This window comes from Apostichopus japonicus, chromosome 15 (genome assembly GCF_037975245.1).
Source record: "Apostichopus japonicus isolate 1M-3 chromosome 15, ASM3797524v1, whole genome shotgun sequence".
Lineage (NCBI taxonomy): Eukaryota > Metazoa > Echinodermata > Holothuroidea > Aspidochirotida > Stichopodidae > Apostichopus > Apostichopus japonicus.
In genome coordinates, this window is record NC_092575.1 from 11,415,430 (window position 1) to 11,437,500 (window position 22,071).

The 22,071-nt window shown below is 37.2% G+C and overlaps 1 protein-coding gene and 1 pseudogene across 5 annotated transcripts in view; both read left to right on the forward strand.

The window, feature by feature from the left end:
• Positions 1-12,906, forward strand: part of LOC139981506 (uncharacterized) — a 95,573-nt gene extending 82,667 nt beyond the window's left edge. For 2 of the 5 annotated variants that reach the window (XM_071993948.1, XM_071993952.1), the window contains 6 exons: positions 7,772-7,936; positions 8,621-8,917; positions 9,265-9,882; positions 10,424-10,801; positions 11,522-11,557; positions 11,837-12,906. In XM_071993948.1, the coding sequence (XP_071850049.1) occupies positions 7,772-7,936; positions 8,621-8,917; positions 9,265-9,882; positions 10,424-10,801; positions 11,522-11,557; positions 11,837-11,958 (1,616 nt within the window). In that variant the 3' untranslated portion in view covers positions 11,959-12,906. Of the gene's footprint in view, positions 1-999; positions 1,063-2,395; positions 2,439-3,337; positions 3,417-4,097; positions 4,254-7,771; positions 7,937-8,620; positions 8,918-9,264; positions 9,883-10,423; positions 10,802-11,521; positions 11,558-11,836 lie in introns of those variants that run through there. The other 3 variants (XM_071993949.1, XM_071993950.1, XM_071993951.1) reach the window with 3 other exon arrangements.
• A 5,002-nt stretch (positions 12,907-17,908) lies between these two features.
• On the forward strand, positions 17,909-21,116 carry LOC139981513 (uncharacterized; annotated as a pseudogene).
• The last annotated feature ends 955 nt before the right edge of the window (positions 21,117-22,071 follow it).

Genomic DNA, 22,071 nt, shown 5'->3' on the forward strand with positions numbered 1-22,071 from the left:
TACATACATACATACATACATACATACATACATACATACATACATACATACATACATACATACATACATACACACACACACACGCATACACGCATACATACATACATACATACATACATACATACATACATACATACATACATACATACATACATACATACATACATACATACATACATACATACATACATACATGCATACACGCATACACGCATACATACATACATACATACATACATACATACATACATACATACATACATACATACATACATACATACATACATACATACATACATACATACATACATACATACATACATACATACATACATACATACATACATACATACATACATACACACACACATACACACATACATACATACACACACACACATACATACATACATACATACATACATACATACATACATACATACATACATACATACATACATACATACATACATACATACATACATACATACATACATACATACATACATACATACATACATACATACATACATACATACATACATACATACATACATACATACATACATACATACATACATACATACATACATACATACATACATACATACATACATACATACATACATACATACATACATACATACATACATACATACATACATACATACATACATACATACATACATACATACATACACGCATACATACATACATACATACATACATACATACATACACCCATACACACATACGCACATACATACATACATACATACATACATACATACATACATACATACATACATACATACATACATACATACATACATACATACATACATACATACATACATACACCCACCCGCCTGCAAAACTACTAAGGTAAGTAAAAGGGGATGTTATCAAACCAACTATGTGCAAAATTAGGAAACCGGGAATTCTCGATTAGGTTATTTCCTGATATTGGCGAAACAACTTAAGAATACAGAAATGTATATATCCTTCTATTAGTTGGCTCAACGCTGTTAACGGAACAACTCAAAACGACACTGAATACAGGTAATGTTTCACTTCATCACATCTTTCTATTAGAACTGAGCAACATAACCACAATTCTGCACAATTCTTCCAATTGGGCCACAATGGAAGAGAGTAAGGAAGCATAGATAGATAGATAGATAGATAGATAGATAGATAGATAGATAGATAGATAGATAGATAGATAGATAGATAGATAGATAGATAGATAGATAGATAGATAGATAGATAGATAGATAGATAGATAGATAGATAGATAGATAGATAGATAGATAGATAGATAGATAGATAGATAGATAGATAGATAGATAGATAGATAGATAGATAGATAGATAGATAGATAGATAGATAGATAGATAGATAGATAGATAGATAGATAGATAGATAGATAGATAGATAGATAGATAGATAGATAGATAGATAGATAGATAGATAGATAGATAGATAGATAGATAGATAGATAGATAGATAGATAGATAGATAGATAGATAGATAGATAGATAGATAGATAGATAGATAGATAGATAGATAGATAGATAGATAGATAGATAGATAGATAGATAGATAGATAGATAGATAGATAGATAGATAGATAGATAGATAGATAGATAGATAGATAGATAGATAGATAGATAGATAGATAGATAGATAGATAGATAGATAGATAGATAGATAGATAGATAGATAGATATATATAGACAAGATATACAATTTACACCATATTGCTACCCTGGGTTTCACGCACGCATAGAGCGACGATCTTTTTCAACCGTTTACGGTTCAATAGCTTGGGGTTCCCATGGCGACACAAAGAAATAAGCTCGGATCTCTTATTGATTGTGTCACCTCTTGTGCGTAGGATTTCCAGTTTTTCTTCTATACAAAGGTTGCAGTTGCCCGATTCTCGCTGGTGTCGGACTGCCTAATTATGCTCCAATTTACCGAATAATCTACCTTTTGTCTCTTCAATCCCCATAGGTGTTAAGATAACTCAGAATCCTTCTCGTATTTACTATTTCTGAAAGACTTAGTGTGGTTATTATATCTAGATTTGAAATCCCCCCCGGTGAGCCCAACATATGACCTGGTGGTGCCATCGTCACCGGAAGTAACTGTGGCCTTATACACCACGGCACTGACAAGGCACTCACCCTGTAGGGGGCAAGAGGCTCTATCTCTGCAGTTGCAGGTTCTTATGGGGGTTTCTTGGTTGATTTTTTTCATTACTTTAGCATTATGGGATTTTATGATTGAATTCATATTTTTCATGCAGCTGTAACTCACTTTTAAAATGTTCCTGTTGAATATTTTCCTCAGCTTTGCCCCTAGAGGGAAGTGCTTGTCGACCAGTTTGAGAAACTGGGCACCAACGTTAGTTTTCACATTTTTACTGTAAGGTGGGTTGAACCATGTTATCTTCCTGCTCCGGTTCCTTCTTTTCCTCTTAGGCTGTTCCTTCTCACCCTCCTGGGGTTGGGTGTACGAAATGGTTGCGTCGAACCCGCGACTCTTCAATGCGTCATTATACACGCGCGCGTTGTTGTTGAAGGCGTCCTGGTCTGACGAAAGCGATGATATCCGTTTCTCTATTGCAGGGGGGATGTGCTTGGTTACGGCTGGCGGGTGGTTTGACTTCACATTTATGTACAGTGGTTCGTCATTGGGTTTTCGGTAGGGCTGGTGCATTCCGGTGTCTAGGTTCAGGTTCACATCAAGAAAGTTAACTGATTTTTTGCCTGTTTCCACCGTAATTTTGAGTCCGCAAGCTTGGAATGCATTGATGATCTCCTTTCTGGTGCGGTCCGCTTCGCTTCCGGAGTGGCTTTGCATCACTGCGAGCCCGTCATCTCTATACAACCCAACGCTGTCCACGTTAAGTTTCGTTCTGAGCTCGTTCAAGATGAAGAGCCCAACGAGCTCACACACTTCCGCTCCATCGAACGCCCCGCCCCCATCGAGACATCAAATTCTTTGTTCGCCTCCCTTTTTACCCAAGGGGTGCCTTTATATATATATATATATATATATATATATATATATATATATATATATATATATATATATATATATATATATATATATATATATATATATATATATATATATATAATATTACTTTGGATAAGCAACAGTGAGGGATTACATCAGGATCGTAAACGTTTACATCGCCTATTGCGAACCTTCTCATTTTTGAGATGTTGTGTAATTGTTATCGCTCGAAATCATCGCTTCTTTATCAAACAGTAGGTAAGTCCAAGGTTTAATGCTTTTTGGTTCTTTCACTCATGTTCTACAGGATTACAACTTCCTTCAATCGTCCACGATGCAGGTCTTAAAACATCTATGGTTAATCGTCACTATGTGCATTCTACACGGTAGGACAAAAAGTCTAGTTCTTTGTTTTTGAATAGTAATAGTTTATGTAACCTGGAACTAATAGAGTTCAATAGGTTTCACCTTCACAATAATTCTTGGGGATATATGTCTTATATGCCTTAAATCTTGGTGTTTGAGAAAACCATGATTATTTTTCGTAATCATTTCGGCTGAGGCACGTATGTATTATTGCAATGTTAGTTTTTACATTTTATCGTTTAAATGGAAAAAAATATATATACGTCAACGTTTGCTTCAAATCGAATTTTGTAAGCCACAATGCAATATGTTTTACAATTATTAGATGAGCCGTTTACATTTCAGTAAATGTTTAGTTTGGACCGGTGCAAGACATGACTGGCTATTAATTAATTAAGAAGTTTGTAAATGCATACCTCTTTCAGTTGCTCTGTTTTATTACATGTTGAAATGCAGGTTTACTAAAAAAGGACCAAAATGATGTTTTTTTTAATACAGAGAACACTTATTGCTATTTCTAAATACAAATAAAACAAAACTGTTGACAATGACAAGCTTGTCATTTAGCCTCTGAAGAAGACCCTGTTAGGATCGAAACGTCAGGCCAACTTACTTTTACACATGCTATTTCTATCAAAAATAAACTATGATGAGAAATACTATACTCTATTTCATCTTAATTCCAAACACAACCGTTTTAGGTACTAAAAGTGTTTTTACAGACTGTACAAGTCACCAAAATGCACGAATCGGCAGTAGTTGGAAAATTGACTGCAGGCTGCAAGGAGATTGGAGGGAAATTAAATATTACCACGATAACCCAGTCGAAGGAAATTTACTAATTATGTCTAATCAAGGTAAGCCTTCAACATGTGTACGAGTGAGTTATTCCCACGAGTATCCACCATCAATACACAATTATATAGTAAATATATGTTCTTCGATACATTTTTACTTTTTCAATTCAGCTTTCTTTCTTTTTGTATGATTGCTTTTTGATGATTTATAATCCCTAACAGGACTTCATTAAATCTTAAAAAGTGACAATGTATATTTTCAAGGAATAATTGATATCCCTCTGTATGAATGTATAGGTAAGTGTAGAGGTAAAGGGAAAGGCGTGCGTTTACACAAGTGAGAACAATCAAGAGAAAAATTGAGACAATTTAATGATTGAAATTTATCAAACTAGGCAGGCAGTTTACAAAAAATTATAATTTTTTAAAATAAGGTTAAAAATGAATAACGTGATGTACATGGTTTGCCGTAAGCACAATATATCACATGTCATGTACAGCGAGATCAATTGATCAACCCGTGACTGTACAATACACTTACTTACTCTCAAGGAAGGAAACGGCTGTTTAAATATAATGAGAAGCCGCATTAGCACATCCATAAAATTATTAAATTACAAGCCTCGGGAAGTAATATTCCAAACATAGGCTATCAGTAACATTCCACGTCCATATCCTTATAATAGGTGTGGTAAGATATAATAATAAAGTTTGGGATTTCCACTATAAATGTTTATAAAGGTGATATAAAGTAGAATCTTTACATACATTATATGAACTTGATATGACTTTTATATGGATTCCCTTCATATCTTCAACATCAAACTTGAGATAATTCGAATATGGGCCAGATATAAAATCCAACATATAAAAATATATATAAACCTTTTGGCCATAAGTAATATAAAGTTTTATATAAAGTTTAGTCCATATAAAGTCATAAAGTAAACAAAGTAGAACCCTTATATACAGGGGCGTCAATCCGATTTGAAACGTGGGGGGGGGGACGTAATCGATTCGAGTAACCGGCCGTAAGTACTATCTAAGCGGAGCGCCACCATCGGTTGGCGCGCAGCGTACCAAGAAAATTTCAGATTTCAATACCTGAAAGATCGCTGGAAATGGCACTTGCCAGGCTGGATAGCAGCCATCTAGTTGCGTGATTTCGGGAGAAAATTACAAATTCGTCACTCAGGAAATCTGCAGTAAAGTTCATGCGACCTTCATTTTTGATGGATTATTTCTTTTATTAGTGATTCCAATTGACATGAACATTAGAACCCAGTGCAAGTTGGCAAATGATGCGGCGAACTGGAACCCCCAGCCCCATTTTGCCCTATGTTTCAGGAAAGAATACCCCTCATTTGTTCAAACCCATGACAACTAACAATCTGTGAATAAATTTTCTTCGAAATGAGCACATTATATTGCACCAAGTCGGTCAAGGAATGAACCCAGGGCCTCAGATAAAGGCCTATAGCAGGGGTGGGCAAATTTTAGGAGTGAACGATTGACAGGACCGCACCTAACCAACGACCTTATGTTGATTTCAAACCTTTGATTCCGAAGACGTACAAGCAATAGGTGTGTGTACTAATCTGTATTCACAAAAACATAATGTCAAGTCCAGTACAGTCCAGTTGATAATTAATGGTGATAATAAACCTACCTGACAGCATCAATAGTGCAGATAAATTCTAAGCAGCTAGTTCGTTTTTTGTGATGATGTAAAATAGATTGATTTTTCTCTTTCTCTTGAGACATCTCACGGGCCGCCAAAAAACACTGGCGGGCCACATGTCCGGGCCGTAAGCTGCCCACCCCTGGCCTATAGGAACAATGTCCCAAAATATCCTTGGACATATAGGCGAAGGAAGCTATCCGCCGCGACTGCATGTGAGTTTCTCGACTTGCTGTCCTGGGAGTCATACCACAATATGGTGCATATCCCCATACGCCATTATTAATAATTTAATAATATAACATATATGGTATGCACATTCAACGAAAAATTTGGTTTTTATTTTTCGGGAAAGTCGTTACAACCCCCCCCCCCCCAAATCAGATTGGGCTTCAGATTGGGCTCATACGCCTATGACGGTAGTTCTATTAGGCATTTGTTTTTGGAGTATTCCAAATAATACGTTTTGTACGGTGGAGTATTAGAATCGTGAGATACAATTTCACAAAGTGGCAAGGAAAACTGGTAAATATGACAATTTTGACCGAAATTTTTCAATTTTTAGGTCATGCACAATCACAGGAATAAATGAATAGGCCTAGATAAACTTAAGTGCGACAGTCGGAAATTCCGACTGTAATCCGAGGAACCAACGAACTTCTCTGTTAACTCCTCAAACTTCAACTGGGCTAGACGTTCGCAATAAGTATAGCACACCATCACATGGTTCAGCCTATGTTGAATCATGGTGCTCCGTAGCCATGCGCCTCGAAGCACTAAAGGATCTCTCGGCTTCCGTCGAACTGGCGGAGGAGACGAGGAGCAACCGCAAGAGAACTTCGACTTCACCAAACATAGCCCGTACCGCTGGATTCATCGACTTGAATATTTGTCTATACCCTTCAACCGACGATGACTGGAACTGGCCTCGAAAGAAAGGCAGACTAAGCTTAAGATTGTCGGAGAGCTCAGGGTACCAACTCACGAGATCTGGGTGGAATTCTCCATTCAGCAATATTGGGGGATATTCGATGATATGAATCCTGAGATGTGTAAGCCCTAACCAAATAGAGCCACGACACCACTCTTTTTCCAAATGTGTGGGGGCATTTGATAGTTTTTTCCCCCACTCATCAGAATGTCGGGGACATGTCCCCGCCGATGACGCCCATGCTTATATCTATATATATATATATATATATATATATATATATATATATATATATATATATATATATATATATATATATATATATAGATGGCTTTAGGTGGATTATATATATTGTCCACATGAAAAATGTATGAATTTGCTTTGTATGGTTCATATACAAATATCAAATTCAGTTTAATGTTTATATAAAATTCCCGATGCAACAGCAATATATAGAAAAATATTACCTTTATATGTAGTATACCTTAGCAAGTTGTGCAGAACATGGGTCTGGTTTACAGTGCAGTACATTACGATACCGAGATATATAACTGGATGCATTGGAAATACAGTAACTCTCCTAAATGTACACACCGTGGCTGTAGGCCTACTTATGTTACTGCTAGTAGTGCAGTGGGCTGTGGGCTAAGCTAAGTCGTGAATACCGCACCATGCTGTACTCTATGGCTACACTCATTTGTAATATGTTTGTGACATGTTTTAACTAGTTAATAAACAAGCATAAGAGCGAACAATTACTTATTCATTTGGGGATTGTGGGTTGTTTTGAAACTATGAGTCTTTTTGTTTTAAATTACATATAAAAAACTTTTGAAAGGAAAGGCTAGATATGCCATTCTGAGTATGAATGTTCTGGCTGGAGAATCTTTTAATTTCTTTAACATTTTGGCTTGCTTTTTGTATGTCAGATTTTATACGTCATCTCAATTCTACTCCACTTTCAAGATAACGAGCATAGATTTGGATTTGGGCGCGACATCGGTACCCTGGATATTGATGAAGATGGCGCCATGGTTATCAACAATGTTACAATAGATCATATATCTTTGTATACGTTGATATACACCGACAGAGACGGACATGATTATCAACATGAATTTATCATTATAGGTAATGTTAGTACCATTCATTTAGAGAGAACATTTTTATAGAAACATTTTATCCTAATTTTGAGAAAGAAAAATGTTGATCTTGTAATTACTTCAAGGTTAGGTACAGCAGCAAAGCAATTATAAAAGAGAAAATGCAAATACGAATTGCTTATACTGATTTACACGTAAGAATAACTTCCTCGAGCTATGACATGAAAAGTTGTATGATTGCAGAAGATCACACCTTTGGATATAATAGAGCAAAAAATGTGATTGTACTGACTCAAGCCAATCGGAAGCTGGTCACTTCGCCCAACAACCATTTCGCCCAACCTTTACCATTTCGCCCAACCAGCCTGGTCAGACTCCGATCGATATGGAGCGGACCCCAATTTATTTACCTACCACGAAGTAAAATAACCCAAAATAAATCAAATTGAACTAGTGAAATAAAAAAAAGGAATATTATTCTGACTGAATATGTGGTAAAAAATGGTTGGGCGAATGACCAAAAAGGTTGGGCGAAATGACCAAAAAGGTTGGGCGAAATGACCAGGCTGGTTAGGCGAAATGACCAGGCTGGTTGGGAGAAATGAACAGGCTGGTTGGGAGAAATGGCAGTTGGGCGAAATGGTTGTTGGGCGAAGTGACCGGAAAGCTCGGGCAGGTTACAGCTTACTCATTGTTCACTCTTTTCTCGCAGATTATCCTGCTACTGTTTACGCCCATTATGGATCCGACGCACTCATAAATTGTTACTTTCCTCAGTCTCAAAGGGTGTATTGGTACGACTCAACGTCACGTAATGCACGACCAATCGCAAGTCTTGAAGGAGGCCGGAAGGTGGGGTCAGGAGTCTCTGCCGGGAAATACGATATTACCAATACCGGTGGACTACTGATAAGGAATACTACTTTCAGCGACGAAAAAACATACCGTGTTATAGTTATTGTATCCAATATACATACATTAACAACAGATCAGAAAGTCGTTATATATGGTAAGTCAGTGTTGTATATAAAGTTACAAGAATAACCCTAGCTGTAAACTGCGATTATTTTCACCTGGCTTAGAAACTCCGTCCTTAGATAATACCTACCAAACTCAGTAACATAATGTACCATGTAAACCAGTTTTCTAAGAAAGAAAAAAAGCAAATAGGCCTGTGTTGGAATGCATAAGTTATAGTTTTTAATGTGTTGTTTTTAGCAGGATCTTCTTCAACGACAAACGGAAAGGAACACAGTTTCAATACGCATTCGAATAAGATTCTACCATGATCGACACGTCAGGTACCCTTACTTGTTTACGTAATCTGGTTTTCTAAGGGTTTCGTTTATTCTACAGCTAGCGTCGAGACAGCGGTATTTTCAGTAGATGTTTGCGAGGGAAGAAACTTCTGTTTGGTGCAGCTGCAAGATCCGACATTTTTTATGTGTCGGGAAACAAATACAGGACCTCATACGTCACTGAGCTGGACAAGGAACACATCAAACGGTACACGATTAGTTAATACTTCTAAGTCCTTTGATGGAAACATGTACGAGGCTTTCGTATCAACGAATGCAAATCTTAACTCGACAGACCGACTTTATGTTTACATCTGTAACTCTATAATAGATATTCCAGCTAAGCCATTAAGACAAATAGTTGTAATGGTCGAAGATGAGAGTAAGGACTACATCACTACTCTGTTGAAACCGACATATTATAAGGCATATGATGACGTCAGGTTAGTCTGCACCAATGAGAATCCTTTGTTCATATTATGGAAAAGAAACCACGAAACTATTGGATACTACCACGAAGGCAAATCGGATGTATTGAAACCTGGTTACGAGCTTGATGATAAGGATGGATCGTTGCTCATTAACAAATTCTCATATACACACGAGGGTGAATATGTTTGTATCTACAACAATGGTAAAGTCGAGGAAGAACAGCAACATAATATCAAGACCGTTGGTGAGTGCCTTTATTTTTGCAAAGTATCTTAATTTTTTGTATGATATACCCTACTTGCGTTCTGCTGACTATAAGCAATACATTTTGTTTCATGTTTCTTTCTCATATTGATTTCCGAATAAGATCCTGGTTTTAACTTCCTTTCGGGGGGCTCTTATCGGAAGGGCCCAATGTGAGGTACAACGTCATAACTAATCGTTAATTGGTCTGCAACATGGTATTAAGGTCTCAAAGTCACAGATAAATATTATTCATTAAAAATCTTTGCTTCATATTAACTAGTTAGTACAGTGTCATAGTATTGCTAAAGCTAGCTATATCATGACTAGCAATCTCAAGATGTAGAGGTATATTGTCTTTCTAATGAACAAACCTTTATCTTCATCATGCTAATCAATCGGTAGGTAGAACGTTTGGAATATATATTGCAATCTTCGTCGTATCCGTAGTAATAATCAAAAAAATAATAATCTGAAAATGGAAAACAAAGTTAAGAACTATACCGTTCATAATGTTCTCTTCTTATTTCTTTATTCATTAGTTACACCAATCAATCCTACACCTTCTATCGTTGGGTGTTTAGAGCCATTGGATTGCACATTTAATGTTACAAGCAGTGGATTTCTGACATGTTTAATAGAGGGCGTTCTTCCAATCGTGCATCCGAAATGGATCCACGATGAATATGTTTCTTCCAGAATTACTTTCAGTCAACCACAGCTAATAGTGAGAAATGTTGGGTCTTTGTTTAACATATACTTGACTACTTACTACGAAATAACGACTGACCAGGTTTATGAAAGTGAGACAGACGAAGACTGGCAGGCTTATGACGTCACAGCGTCCTGCTCTGTGAACTACGAGATTCTTGGGCAACACAAGACGGACGTTACGCTGCATCTCCAGAAACGTACTTCAGGTGACTATATACAATGTATAGGCTTGATCAGGAGATAAACTGTTACTGTATGATGATGTAAAGGAGCTGTCAATTGAAATTAGACCACCCCATTGGAGCTTGTTGAAACATTCTTGTTCTGGGTAGTGATCTTCAAGTAACAATATATGGAAGAGAGAGGACTCATTTTTCAGCAGTTGGTTTTAAGTGTAGGGCGAAGGTGGAGAGGGGGATATTTGGGGAGGGGACTGTGGGGAGGGGGACATTAAAGGAGAAGCCAATTCCCCATCCTATGCAGACTGATGTGATAAATATGCTTGTGGTGAATAACTTACACCTTATCAATAAATTGTCCGTTTTAAATTATCGCACTGTAAACATATCGAGCTTCATAAATGACATAAAGATTATCCTAAACTAAACGTAAAAGACCCCTCGTGGCATCCTCTTTTGGTTCCGAAATGACCGAATTTAATTATATCAGAACATCTAATACTATGTATTAAGAAACGGAGAGTTACATATGGAGAGCAAAATGGTATATTACCACAACCGTGACGTTAGGATATTCTTTGCATTCAGAATAGTTAAAGGCGACTCAAGGAAGTTGAAACTCACAAGGATGTAAGTTTGTGCGGACTAGCATTATTCTCAGCTTAGGTTTAATTTTCAGATACTATAAGCTTGTATGAATCGTGTTCGTCATACATAATATCTATCTTTCCGATTTGTTTCTTGCAGCTGTAACAGAGGATAGGATAAGGAAGAGGTATGGAGGTAAGTTTCAATTTGATGATAATTATATTTTCATATATTCACATCAAAAATGAAAGTTTGCGTGATATTTATAAGTACAGGTTTACCTTACTACGATTCTTGTTACAGTTTGACTCAAGTGTTTCCTTTCCTGGTAATGTGATATTGATGAATATATCTAGAAACTGATTTTCGTGGGTCATTGCATGGGTATACCTTCATTGCTGGTAAATATAATTAGCAGACAACATTGATGCTATAGTAGATGCTATTAACATACATTTCTCGTTTTTATTACAGTACATAATAACTGGCTGTGTGTCATCCCAGTTATTGTATTGTCTGTCATCATGATTATTATTATTGGCTTTACAACATGGCAAAGCAGGAGAGGAGACCTGCGTCAACAAGAAATCATCTGATGCCGAGAATACTTACAAGAACAACGGTGGAGACAACCCAGCTTTTACAATTTGAAAGGAAATATACAATGTGATTGAATAATTATTGGGTTAAATTTGTTTAGTAGTTTATCATATTATGCATTGACACAATGACTAAAAACATTGACAATCGGTTAGTAAGTAACTAGCCTATAATATTAGCAAGCAACCCTGTATAGAAATTATGACTTAAGATAAGAATCAAATTTTCGATTATCTAATTTTGTAGTTTATTTGGAGTTTGGGGTTAGGTGTTGGGGGGGGGGGTGTGGGGGTGTGCAATGGTTCATTCGAATTTCCAAATTATATCTTTCGTTTTCGCAAAAGAGAGATAACTGGACTCTTAATGTGAGAATTCCACAGCCTGAGATTTAAGAGAAAGAGAAATATAAAGAACGGCATGGGTCTATTTGCCATTATTGATAAATTCTCTTTTGTGATAACATTCATGGAGAACGCATGAAATACTTTATCATTGAATTGTTTTCCACTAAATGCAGTGAGTAAGAAGAACTGTTTGTGGTACCTTTTGATGAAGTCAATATGTTTTGTAATTATAAACATGCAATTGTATAAATCTTGTAAAATATGTCATGTATCTTAAGTATATATATATAAGTATATATATATATATATATATATATATATATATATATATATATATATATATATATATATATATAAGCTATTATTTGATACTGGAGAGATATTGTACTTAAGTTTGACAAGGCTTATAAAAGCTTCTGTTTAACATTTTATTGATTTAAATTCGCCTCTGTGGGATGTACAGTGTTCCATGTGATATCGGAGTTAGTTTCATAAAACTTCGAAGTTTCAAAAAAAAATAATGTATAATTTAATTTCACATCACTTATGTATCTTGGACCCCAAATTGTGACATAAAATAAAGTGTTTCAAACCTCGCGATATATTTTTCACTTTCCGTTATTCCTTTGTTCAATTCTTGCAAAATTCAACGAAACTCACACTAATTAATACATATCAGTACACGTCCTGATTGCAGCTGATCATTATCATGTCATAAAATGCACAAGTAATTCCTGAAAACGTACGTGATGGTTAGTGCGTCACGTACGTTTACTTTGCATGTTCACGTATTGTTTCACTGTCGGAATTCTTCCGAGTTCATCTCTATGAGCAAACGCTTTATAAATAAACCCTAGTAGTACTTCCACGAAAATTCCCGCAAAGCACGATTAATAATCGATGTCGCAAAATTCAGATCAACTCTCGTGTCCAAATCGTCACGTACGTTAAACGGCACTGTTCTACGACATGCCTTCAGTAAAATTTATTGATAAATCAGCAATCTACGATCAATCAATCGATGGTAACCCACGCTACACTTACTTGTCCGCTTGAACTATATACTGTATAGGTGTAACATTGCGTGTGTAGTCCTGGTTTGACTGTCGTATCACGTACGTTAAAATATCTTCGGTGCTAAAAAAAAACAAGTTAAACCACAAGATCTGTCATTCCTCACCTCATCTCACCTATCCCGGAGTCTGGTAGACCGTAGGGGCGCCACAGATGCCCTCCCAACTATTTCTTTCCATTTGTTCCTGTTCTCGGCCTCTCGAAGGGCATCAGGCAGTTTGAGGCCCGTCCACTCTCTGGGATGTTGTCCTCCCATCTTTTCCTCTGTCTGCCTCTCCTTCTTCCTCCTGGTACCATGCCCTGCAGTATCGTCTTAGCCAGTCCTGTAGATCTTGTGACATGGCCATACCATCTCAATTTGCGTTTCTTCACAATGGTGAGGAGGTCATCGTAGGGCCCGATAGCCTGGGCAATTCTATTCCTCACTTCTTGATATTTGAGATGTGGTCCCTGTAGGATATGTTGAGGAGTCTGCGGAAACATCTCATTTCTACAGCTTGTATCCTCCTTTCGATGTCTGCTGTCAGGGTCCATGACTCACAGGCGTAGAGGAATATGGAGGTGACAAGGGAGCGCATCAGTCGGATCTTCGACCGGAGGGTGATGTTCCTGACCTTCCAAATTAGCTTCAGTTTCGTTACTGCTGATGTTGTCTGTGCAATCCTGGAGAGTATTTCTGGCCCTGAACCTTCATCTGTTACTATTGCTGCCAGGTACTTGAAGCTCTGAACCGTTTCCAGCTTTTCACCATTGGCCCTGATGTCTACGTTGATACTATCGCTGCTATTGGTCATCAGCTTGGTTTTTTGTGCATTGATCTCCATCCCGTAGGCTGCCGAGGTCTTGTCGAGGCGTTCCACAAGACTGGAGGGCTCTTCTTCTTTTCCTGCAAGGGCATCAATGTCATCGGCAAAACGTAAGTTGTTACATGTTCTGCCACCGATGCTCACTGTCCCTTCATGCATATCTAGGGCATCCGACATGATTTTCTCGAGGAAAACGTTGAGGAGAATAGGCGTGAGCAAGCAACCTTGCCGGACTCCGACTGTTGTCCTGAACCACTCCCCTACTGCACCATTGAAGATGGCTGCGCTGGTGGCTTTGTCATAAAGCTGTTGGATCACTCTGGTGAGGTTGACATTGAATTTGTAGTGTCTCATAGTTGCCCATAGAGCCGTTTGCCAGACTCTATCGAAAGCCTTTTTGAAATCTATAAAGACATGGTAGAGGTCTTGCTGGTGTTGTAGGTAGCGTTCGCACAGTATTCTGAGATTGAAGATCTGCTCTGTCGTGCTGCGACCAGCTCTAAATCCAGCCTGCTCCTCCACAATGATTGCTTCTGCTTGTGGTTTCAGTCGGTTCAGCAAGATCTTTAGTATTACTTTATGTGTCATTCATCTGCTGACAATCTTGAAGAGGAGAGCAAGGTAAGATATCCATCTTTGTATACTTCCACAAATATGGAAGGATTGTGTTAAAATTTGTCCAAAAAATCGTAGTTTTTGCTAAGACCTTTTCTTGAGTTCTTGCGCACTTATCGTGTCTCTTAATAACGCACGTAAGACAGCTTTATAGTTTTAAAGTATTTTGCAGAAACTGCCAGAAACTGGCCTAGAATAACGCTAGCCGTTCTAACTGTGCATACATTTTTTTTAAAAGGGCAGCTTTTTCTTTATAATAAATCGCCAGGTATTCTAAGATAGATTACACTCTCGTCGTTCCGTACGTGATGTTAGACACCATTAGCGCAAATGTTTTTCGTGTCCTGTCGTAAATGCGTTAAACGCATTTCATTTTTTGTTAGGAATTTGTACATGTTTGAAATATAATTGTTAGCTTTTTCAGTCGTTTGTTGTATTATTCACATGTGCAAGGAAGTTTGTAAGTTCTGTGGAAAATCATGATAAGTTAATGAATTGCGATGGAAGTTTAGGCCTAGGCTCACGTACGTTATGTCTAGACACCGAAATCGCTTGCGTTAATGGTGTCAAACATCACGTACGTAAATTTTTCAAACTATCACCAATTTTCGAGGTTACGTTATGCTTAGACAACAGCGTTGTTGTGTCCAAACAAACGAACGTTAAAAAGTTCGTACATCATCTTCTTGTAACTTCGGGGACAAAACAATTCTAATAAAGCACGGTTATTTTACCATTTTGTATCGTTCTGAATGTTTGAAAGCCCATCAAATTAAGACTACAATTCTAGTACAGAAGATAGCAGCCTGACAATTAACGTACGTTAGTGAAGACACTTCCGTCTGACCTGTCATTAGATTAGTGTTGGGTCCAGTTAAGCGATGTATATAGCATGTAAACAAACTGCTAGGCTACGTACTTTTCCAAAACGTTTATCGTGAACTGGTCTCGCAGTAACTTATGGTGTTTCAGTGTGACAAATGTACGGCCAAGCACACAAAAGTTGAACTGTTTTTCGCATGGACGTTTTTCAGAAAGAAAGGTGGCATTTTTTTTTGGGGGGGGGTTCAATTTTTTTGGGGTAAACCATAACAGCATATTTCTGGTGCAGGTGTGGTAATGTCCTGACTGGATAAAGCCAAGTCCTAACTATCGGAGATAATAATCACGTACTAACAAAAGATGTCATGTGCAGAGGTTCCTTATCGGTTGTGTTACCTTGTTTTTTTTTTCCAAAAGTAAAACAAAATAACTAGTCCTTCTTTACCAAGCTTTTAGAGTAGTTCCTCTTGATGTTTAAGAAGTGTCGCAGTCGTCGGTAGAGAACTGGTAAAAAAAAGGGGGTGCTAGTATAAATCTGAGCATGTGGTGATGAGAAACTACTTTTTCTTTATGTAGCCAGACCATTACTGATCCAATACTTGGTAGTCAGTTAACCAGTACTAAGCATATAGAATGTTTCAGCTTCAGGTCATTTGGGTTCATCATAGGTTGAAAGTGTGAAAACAATGTTGGCATGATTTCTTAATAAAGGTAGCTGTGACCAATTGTATACTTTGCATGTTGATGCATTATATTGAGCACATCAATCCTTTGCATTAATTCCCACAGTTACCAAAATGAAACTGCGACCAGGTACAAAGGTTAATCCCCCTTCTCTGTCAGAGGAAGTTTTATGTTTACAACCAAAATGTAACAAAACGGGAGCTGAATACCAAAAGGAATACCGACTCAGGTTGTAGGAGTCCAAAGAGAAGAAATGATGCCCATCAATACCATGAAAAGATCCGTGCAAAGCTGTGGAGGTTAAATAGCAGTGAGGATGGGAAAACAAGTGATCGAGAGTTGAATAGAGAAGGTATAGAGAAAGGAAGAAAGCTGAAGGGTAGAACACGACTAAAGCAACTAAGAAAAAGGTCACAAGGGCTGAGCGACAGATGCAGAAAGAGAAGTGGTGCCTATCAAAGAAAAAGCAAAGAGCACAAATGTCTTCCCAAGCTAAAAGGAGAATGAATGAAAAACGCAGGGCTAAGTATGCAGCCACGAAGGCAGCACTTACACCAGTAGGAAGTTTGACAGTTCCAGCAACCAATGGTTTTACTGCTAAGAGGAAAGCTGTGTCACGATCTTTACGCATTTTGCCAAAAGATCCAGAAAAGTTTGCAGAAGTGGTTAGTGCTTTTGTGAAAAATGCCACCCCAAGGAAGAAGACTGCATTAAAGCAAAGGTTAGTGCTAAGCCCATCACAAAAGAAGAGGCTCGACTTTCTAGCAGAAAATTCTGTGAAGTCTGTGGTCCAAGAGCTAAAGAAGACTCGCACCAAACGGGACTCACAACTTCGTCATCTCCTACATGTAACCACGGCAATCAAGAAAAAAGTTAACAAGCGGACTGCTCACAAACAGCTGGGGTTCAGTTGGAACTATTTGAAGAAGCCACATTTTCCACACTTTCAGAACTTAAGAAAGCACAGGACCGATGCATTTTCTACAACAAAAGCCAAAGTGGTCACAGATTTCTACAATCGTGGAGATATTTCTCGTAAAATGCCAGTTCGTGGCAAGACACCATTAAGAGTAATGGAATGTACAACTGCACAGGCATTCACGATTTTCAAGAGAGAGAACCCGGGATTTCGCATTTCCTTCAGCCATTTCCACAAGCTAAGGCCTGCCAAGACAAAACCAATTTCAAAGACTCAGCTTATGCAATGTCTCTGTGAGTATTGTGTAAACATTTCAATCCTTCTTGAAACTTTCAATAAGAATGCTCTCCACTATGGACATAAAGGTGCTATCATTCATGACAAGTACGCAGCATCTGATCTGACGCTATGCAACTACGTGAACAATGTTCCGAGGAAAGAATGTATCGACAGGACCTGTGAAAAGTGCGGCATTGGTAGAGTGGACACCCACGTAGCTTCTCTTCTTGCTGCTCATGGACATGCCCCAGTTGAAAGGAAGTCTTGGGAATTAGAAATGAAGGAAAGGGGAAAAGAATGGGACTGTTAATGAAAAAAAGCCTCTCTGTCTGACCTCACTGATGTCCTCAAAGAAAAGCTTGATCCATTTTCTAAACACCTTGTCAACGCTTAATGGCAAGCAATGCAGTTTGACAAATTGAGAAATAATCTACCTCATTCATGGGTTTTATTTTGCATGGATTATGGCCAGAATTACATCTGCCATTTCCGAGATGAAGCTCAATCTGCTCACTGGTCTTACCAACAAGCTACCATACATCCCATAGTGGCCTATTATCATTGCCCAGATGATCAGTGCTCAGAAGTAACACGAGAGTCTATGGTATTTATTTCTGATGATAGATCTCATGAACATAAGGCTGTGCATCACTTTGTAACCCTAGCGAATGAACACATTTCTCGTCAAGGAGTGCTAATTAATAGAGAGATTCATTTTTCTGATGGACCTGGTTCTCAATACAAGAACAAAAGCTCTTTCCATGATGCCTCATATGGAGTTAAAGATTACGGATTTCCTGTCGAATAACATTTCTTTGGTAGCCGGCATGGCAAGGGCCCATGTGATGGAGAGATTGGGGTTCTGAAGAAATGTGCTGCAGTGGCTGTCAAAGTTAGATAAGTCATTATCCGTGATGCCCATGATCTATTCAAGTATGGTCAGAATTTCTTGTCACTTCCCACAGATGTCCAAGAACATTCACATGCAAAGAGAACCTTCTTCTTTGTGAGGGAAGGAGAAGTTCTAACAGATTTTAGGATGGTTCGTAACAATGACCTGAAGCCGATTCCCCAAACTAGAGCCCTACATTGTTTTATCGGGATAGCACCTAGTGTTGTTACTGCATGTGAAAGAAGCTGTTTTTGTTCAGAATGTACTAGTGGAAAGTATGTCAATTGTAAGGATGCCACCTTTGTTGGAAAGAGAAGTAATTATGCCCTGAAATCTGGTATGAGACTGGAAATGGCAGATGGTCAAGAAGCTGATGCAACAAGGTTAGTAAAAGTGAATAAACATATAAGTTTGATTCTTTGACGTATACGTTCTGTACCATCATGTGATGATAAAATTTGCTCTTAAACTACTGTAATCTACATTTCTTTGAGTTGTTAAAACAATTGCTACAGTAGCTGAGAGGTATCAACAAAATTATCTTTTATATGTGGTCAAGTGACAGTTATGGTATGAACAAGCAGTCGTCACTTAACCACACTGTAACTGTACTTACTGTAGGTTTCCTGTCTCTTCTTTTCATTTCACAGCAGTGAAGCCAATGGTCAAACCAAGCCTACCTATACCTATGCGAAAGGCAGTTTTGTTGCGGTTAAACTGTATGGGAAACAGTCATGTAATGTGTACTTGGCAGAGGTAAGAAAAAGGGTACTTTTCAACTATCAGCTGTAAACTTCAAGTGAAATGTAGTCTACCTATCCAATAAGTTTGAAAAAGGAAATATTTCGGTTAGCAACTATATGTTGTATGAATGGGAGTATTAACAGTAATTGTTGAAAACAATGTCAAAACAAAATCATCATATATTTGCTGCCATCCAGACTACCTATCTCTTTGCCGGTTAAAACAACTTTGTGTAAAATTATACTCTATAAACAGGGACTAACATGATCTCTTTGTAAGAAACCATTACGTTCTCATATAAATGTAACTTGTGCTCCTTTCTTGTTCAATACTTTAGGTACTTCAAGAATCTGAAGACGACATCCACGTCAATTTTATGAAAAGATGCGGTGACAATCTTTACAAGTGGCCATCCCAAAGAGATGTTTCTTGGGAACCCCGTGAAAATGTGGTATCCCAGCTAGATTTTCCTGATCTTGCCATAGAAAGGGAACAGTTTCGCTTTAAGAAGTCAGATTTGACCATCATCGAAAACCATCTTCGAGTAGAACCATATCAATTTAAATAAGGAAAATCATATTTCAAGTTTCACCGAGTTAATTTCAAACTATTGTGCAGTTAAACATTGAACCGAATTCTGTTCTCATCCCTTTTGAAGTTACTTAAAGCCATTTTTCTCCCATGTTATTCATTGTTGATCCTTTTTCTATGTTACATTTGATGTCAAACATGAGGAAACTATTTGTGATTCCTTGTGTGTGATGCCTCGGCTCATAAACACTCTATCTCAGTGAGTAGATGATCCCTATTGTTTTTCAAAGGTCATTTGAGTTTGACAGAGTTGTCTAAAATCCTTTTAAATGCCATATCTCAAGAAGTGAAGTTGGTAAATTCTAAAAAATTTATATCTGTAGCCCTTGGCAAGTATTTGATCGCTATTGATTTTCATAGATGTTAAGATTCCTTGAATCAATTAGAAGTAAATATGAATAAATATGATCACTTAGGAAGTGAAATATGGTTTGAACTTCATCCTTATATGTAAAAGCATGCATTAATCAATATTTCAATACCACTGCACCTCTGGTCATTTCTGGTCAGCAATATGGGATGTTGCAAAATCCAAAGTCCCTTTTCATATTCGGCATGGAATCACTAAGTCATTTGACATTCTGGTTTACGTTTGACTTGTATCTGTAATACTTTAGTACTTCAGAGTAGCAATATAGAGCATCTTTTCGAAAGAATTTGGTGTCCATCATAACAAGCAGTGTGACGGTAGTACTTCAGAGCATCTTCTCATGATAGTTCGGTGTCCATAATAACAGCAGTGAGATGGCAGTACTTCAGAGCATCTTTTCAACATAGTTCAGTGTCCATCATAACAGTAGTGTCATGGTGGTACTTCAAAGCATCTTCTCATTATAGTTTTGGTCCATGATAACAGCAGTGTGGTGATATGACTTCAGAGCATGTTCTCATTATAGTTTGGTGTCCAACATAACATCAGTGTGATGATATTACTTCAGAGCATCGTCTAATTTGTATTTTGGTGTCCACCATCACATACGTAACAAGGTCCATGACAGCTTTTTATTATATTTAGTGACAGTTTATTGTGTCATTGAGTAACTTTTGTGAAGGCAAACACCTTCATTGTGCCTTTCAATATGCTATTTAAATCCTGTCTTTGGCAAACTTTTCTTTTTTTCAATATTGTATATGTAGTACATTGTGTTGTTAACGTATGTTATGGTGTCCTATATTTTTCATGTTGTATTCAACTTGAAGAGGGTATTACAGAAATGACAATTTCTTATTATTTGTTCTTGTTTCAATCTCTTGCTTTCATCATCTTTGATTCTTATGTAAGTCTTCAGAAAATTGAAATCCCAATACTTTTAGGACACCGAGTCACACGCGTTAACATTACACCTAGTAAGAGTAAATGGTCCAAAATTTCCTAGTTGTGTTCAAAATGTTATGTCCATAATTGCTGATGTTTTTCTCTATGTATTCAACTTTGAAATAAAAGTGCCCTAATAACAATCCAATGCTTTTCATTTTTGAGCATCGATGTCACACTTTTATAAACTAATATTGAATACATGCTTATATATATTGCTTATATATATATATATATATATATATATATATATATATATATATATATATATATATATATATATATGTGTGTGTGTATGTATGTATGTATGTATGTATGTATGTATGTATGTATGTATGTATGTATGTATGTATGTATGTATGTATGTATGTATGTATGTATGTATGTATGTATGCGTGTATGTATGTATGTATGTATGTATGTATGTATGTATGTATGTATGTATGTATGTATGTATGTATGTATGTATGTATGTATGTATGTATGTATGTATGTATGTATGTATGTATGTATGTATGTATGTATGTATGTATGTATGTATGTATGTATGTATGTATGTATGTATGTATGTATGTATGTATGTATGTATGTATGTATGTATGTATGTATGTATGTATGTATTTATGTATTTATGTATGTATGTATGCGTGTATGTATGTATGTATGCGTGTATGTATGTATGTATGCGTGTATGTATGCGTGTATGTATGTTTGTATGTATGTATTGAAATTGAAATAAACGAAACGAAACATTGTCCAATCTAGGTATTCTGAGATTCTGGTTCGCTCTGGCACTATGCTCCAACCAACTTGTTTTTTTTCTATCTGGCAATCATAGTTATCAACTTGGATTCCCTGATGTAGCTCTTCAGACTCGTTTCTGTGGGAAATGTGTCTTCACCTTGCTCTCGTAAGAAGGCTTTACGAGGTGCATGTCACAAAACGCTGCTATGATACGTCATAAATGCATACTTGTGATAGTTGCATAGAATTGTGGTGTGGATCATAATTTTGCAAAGCGAAC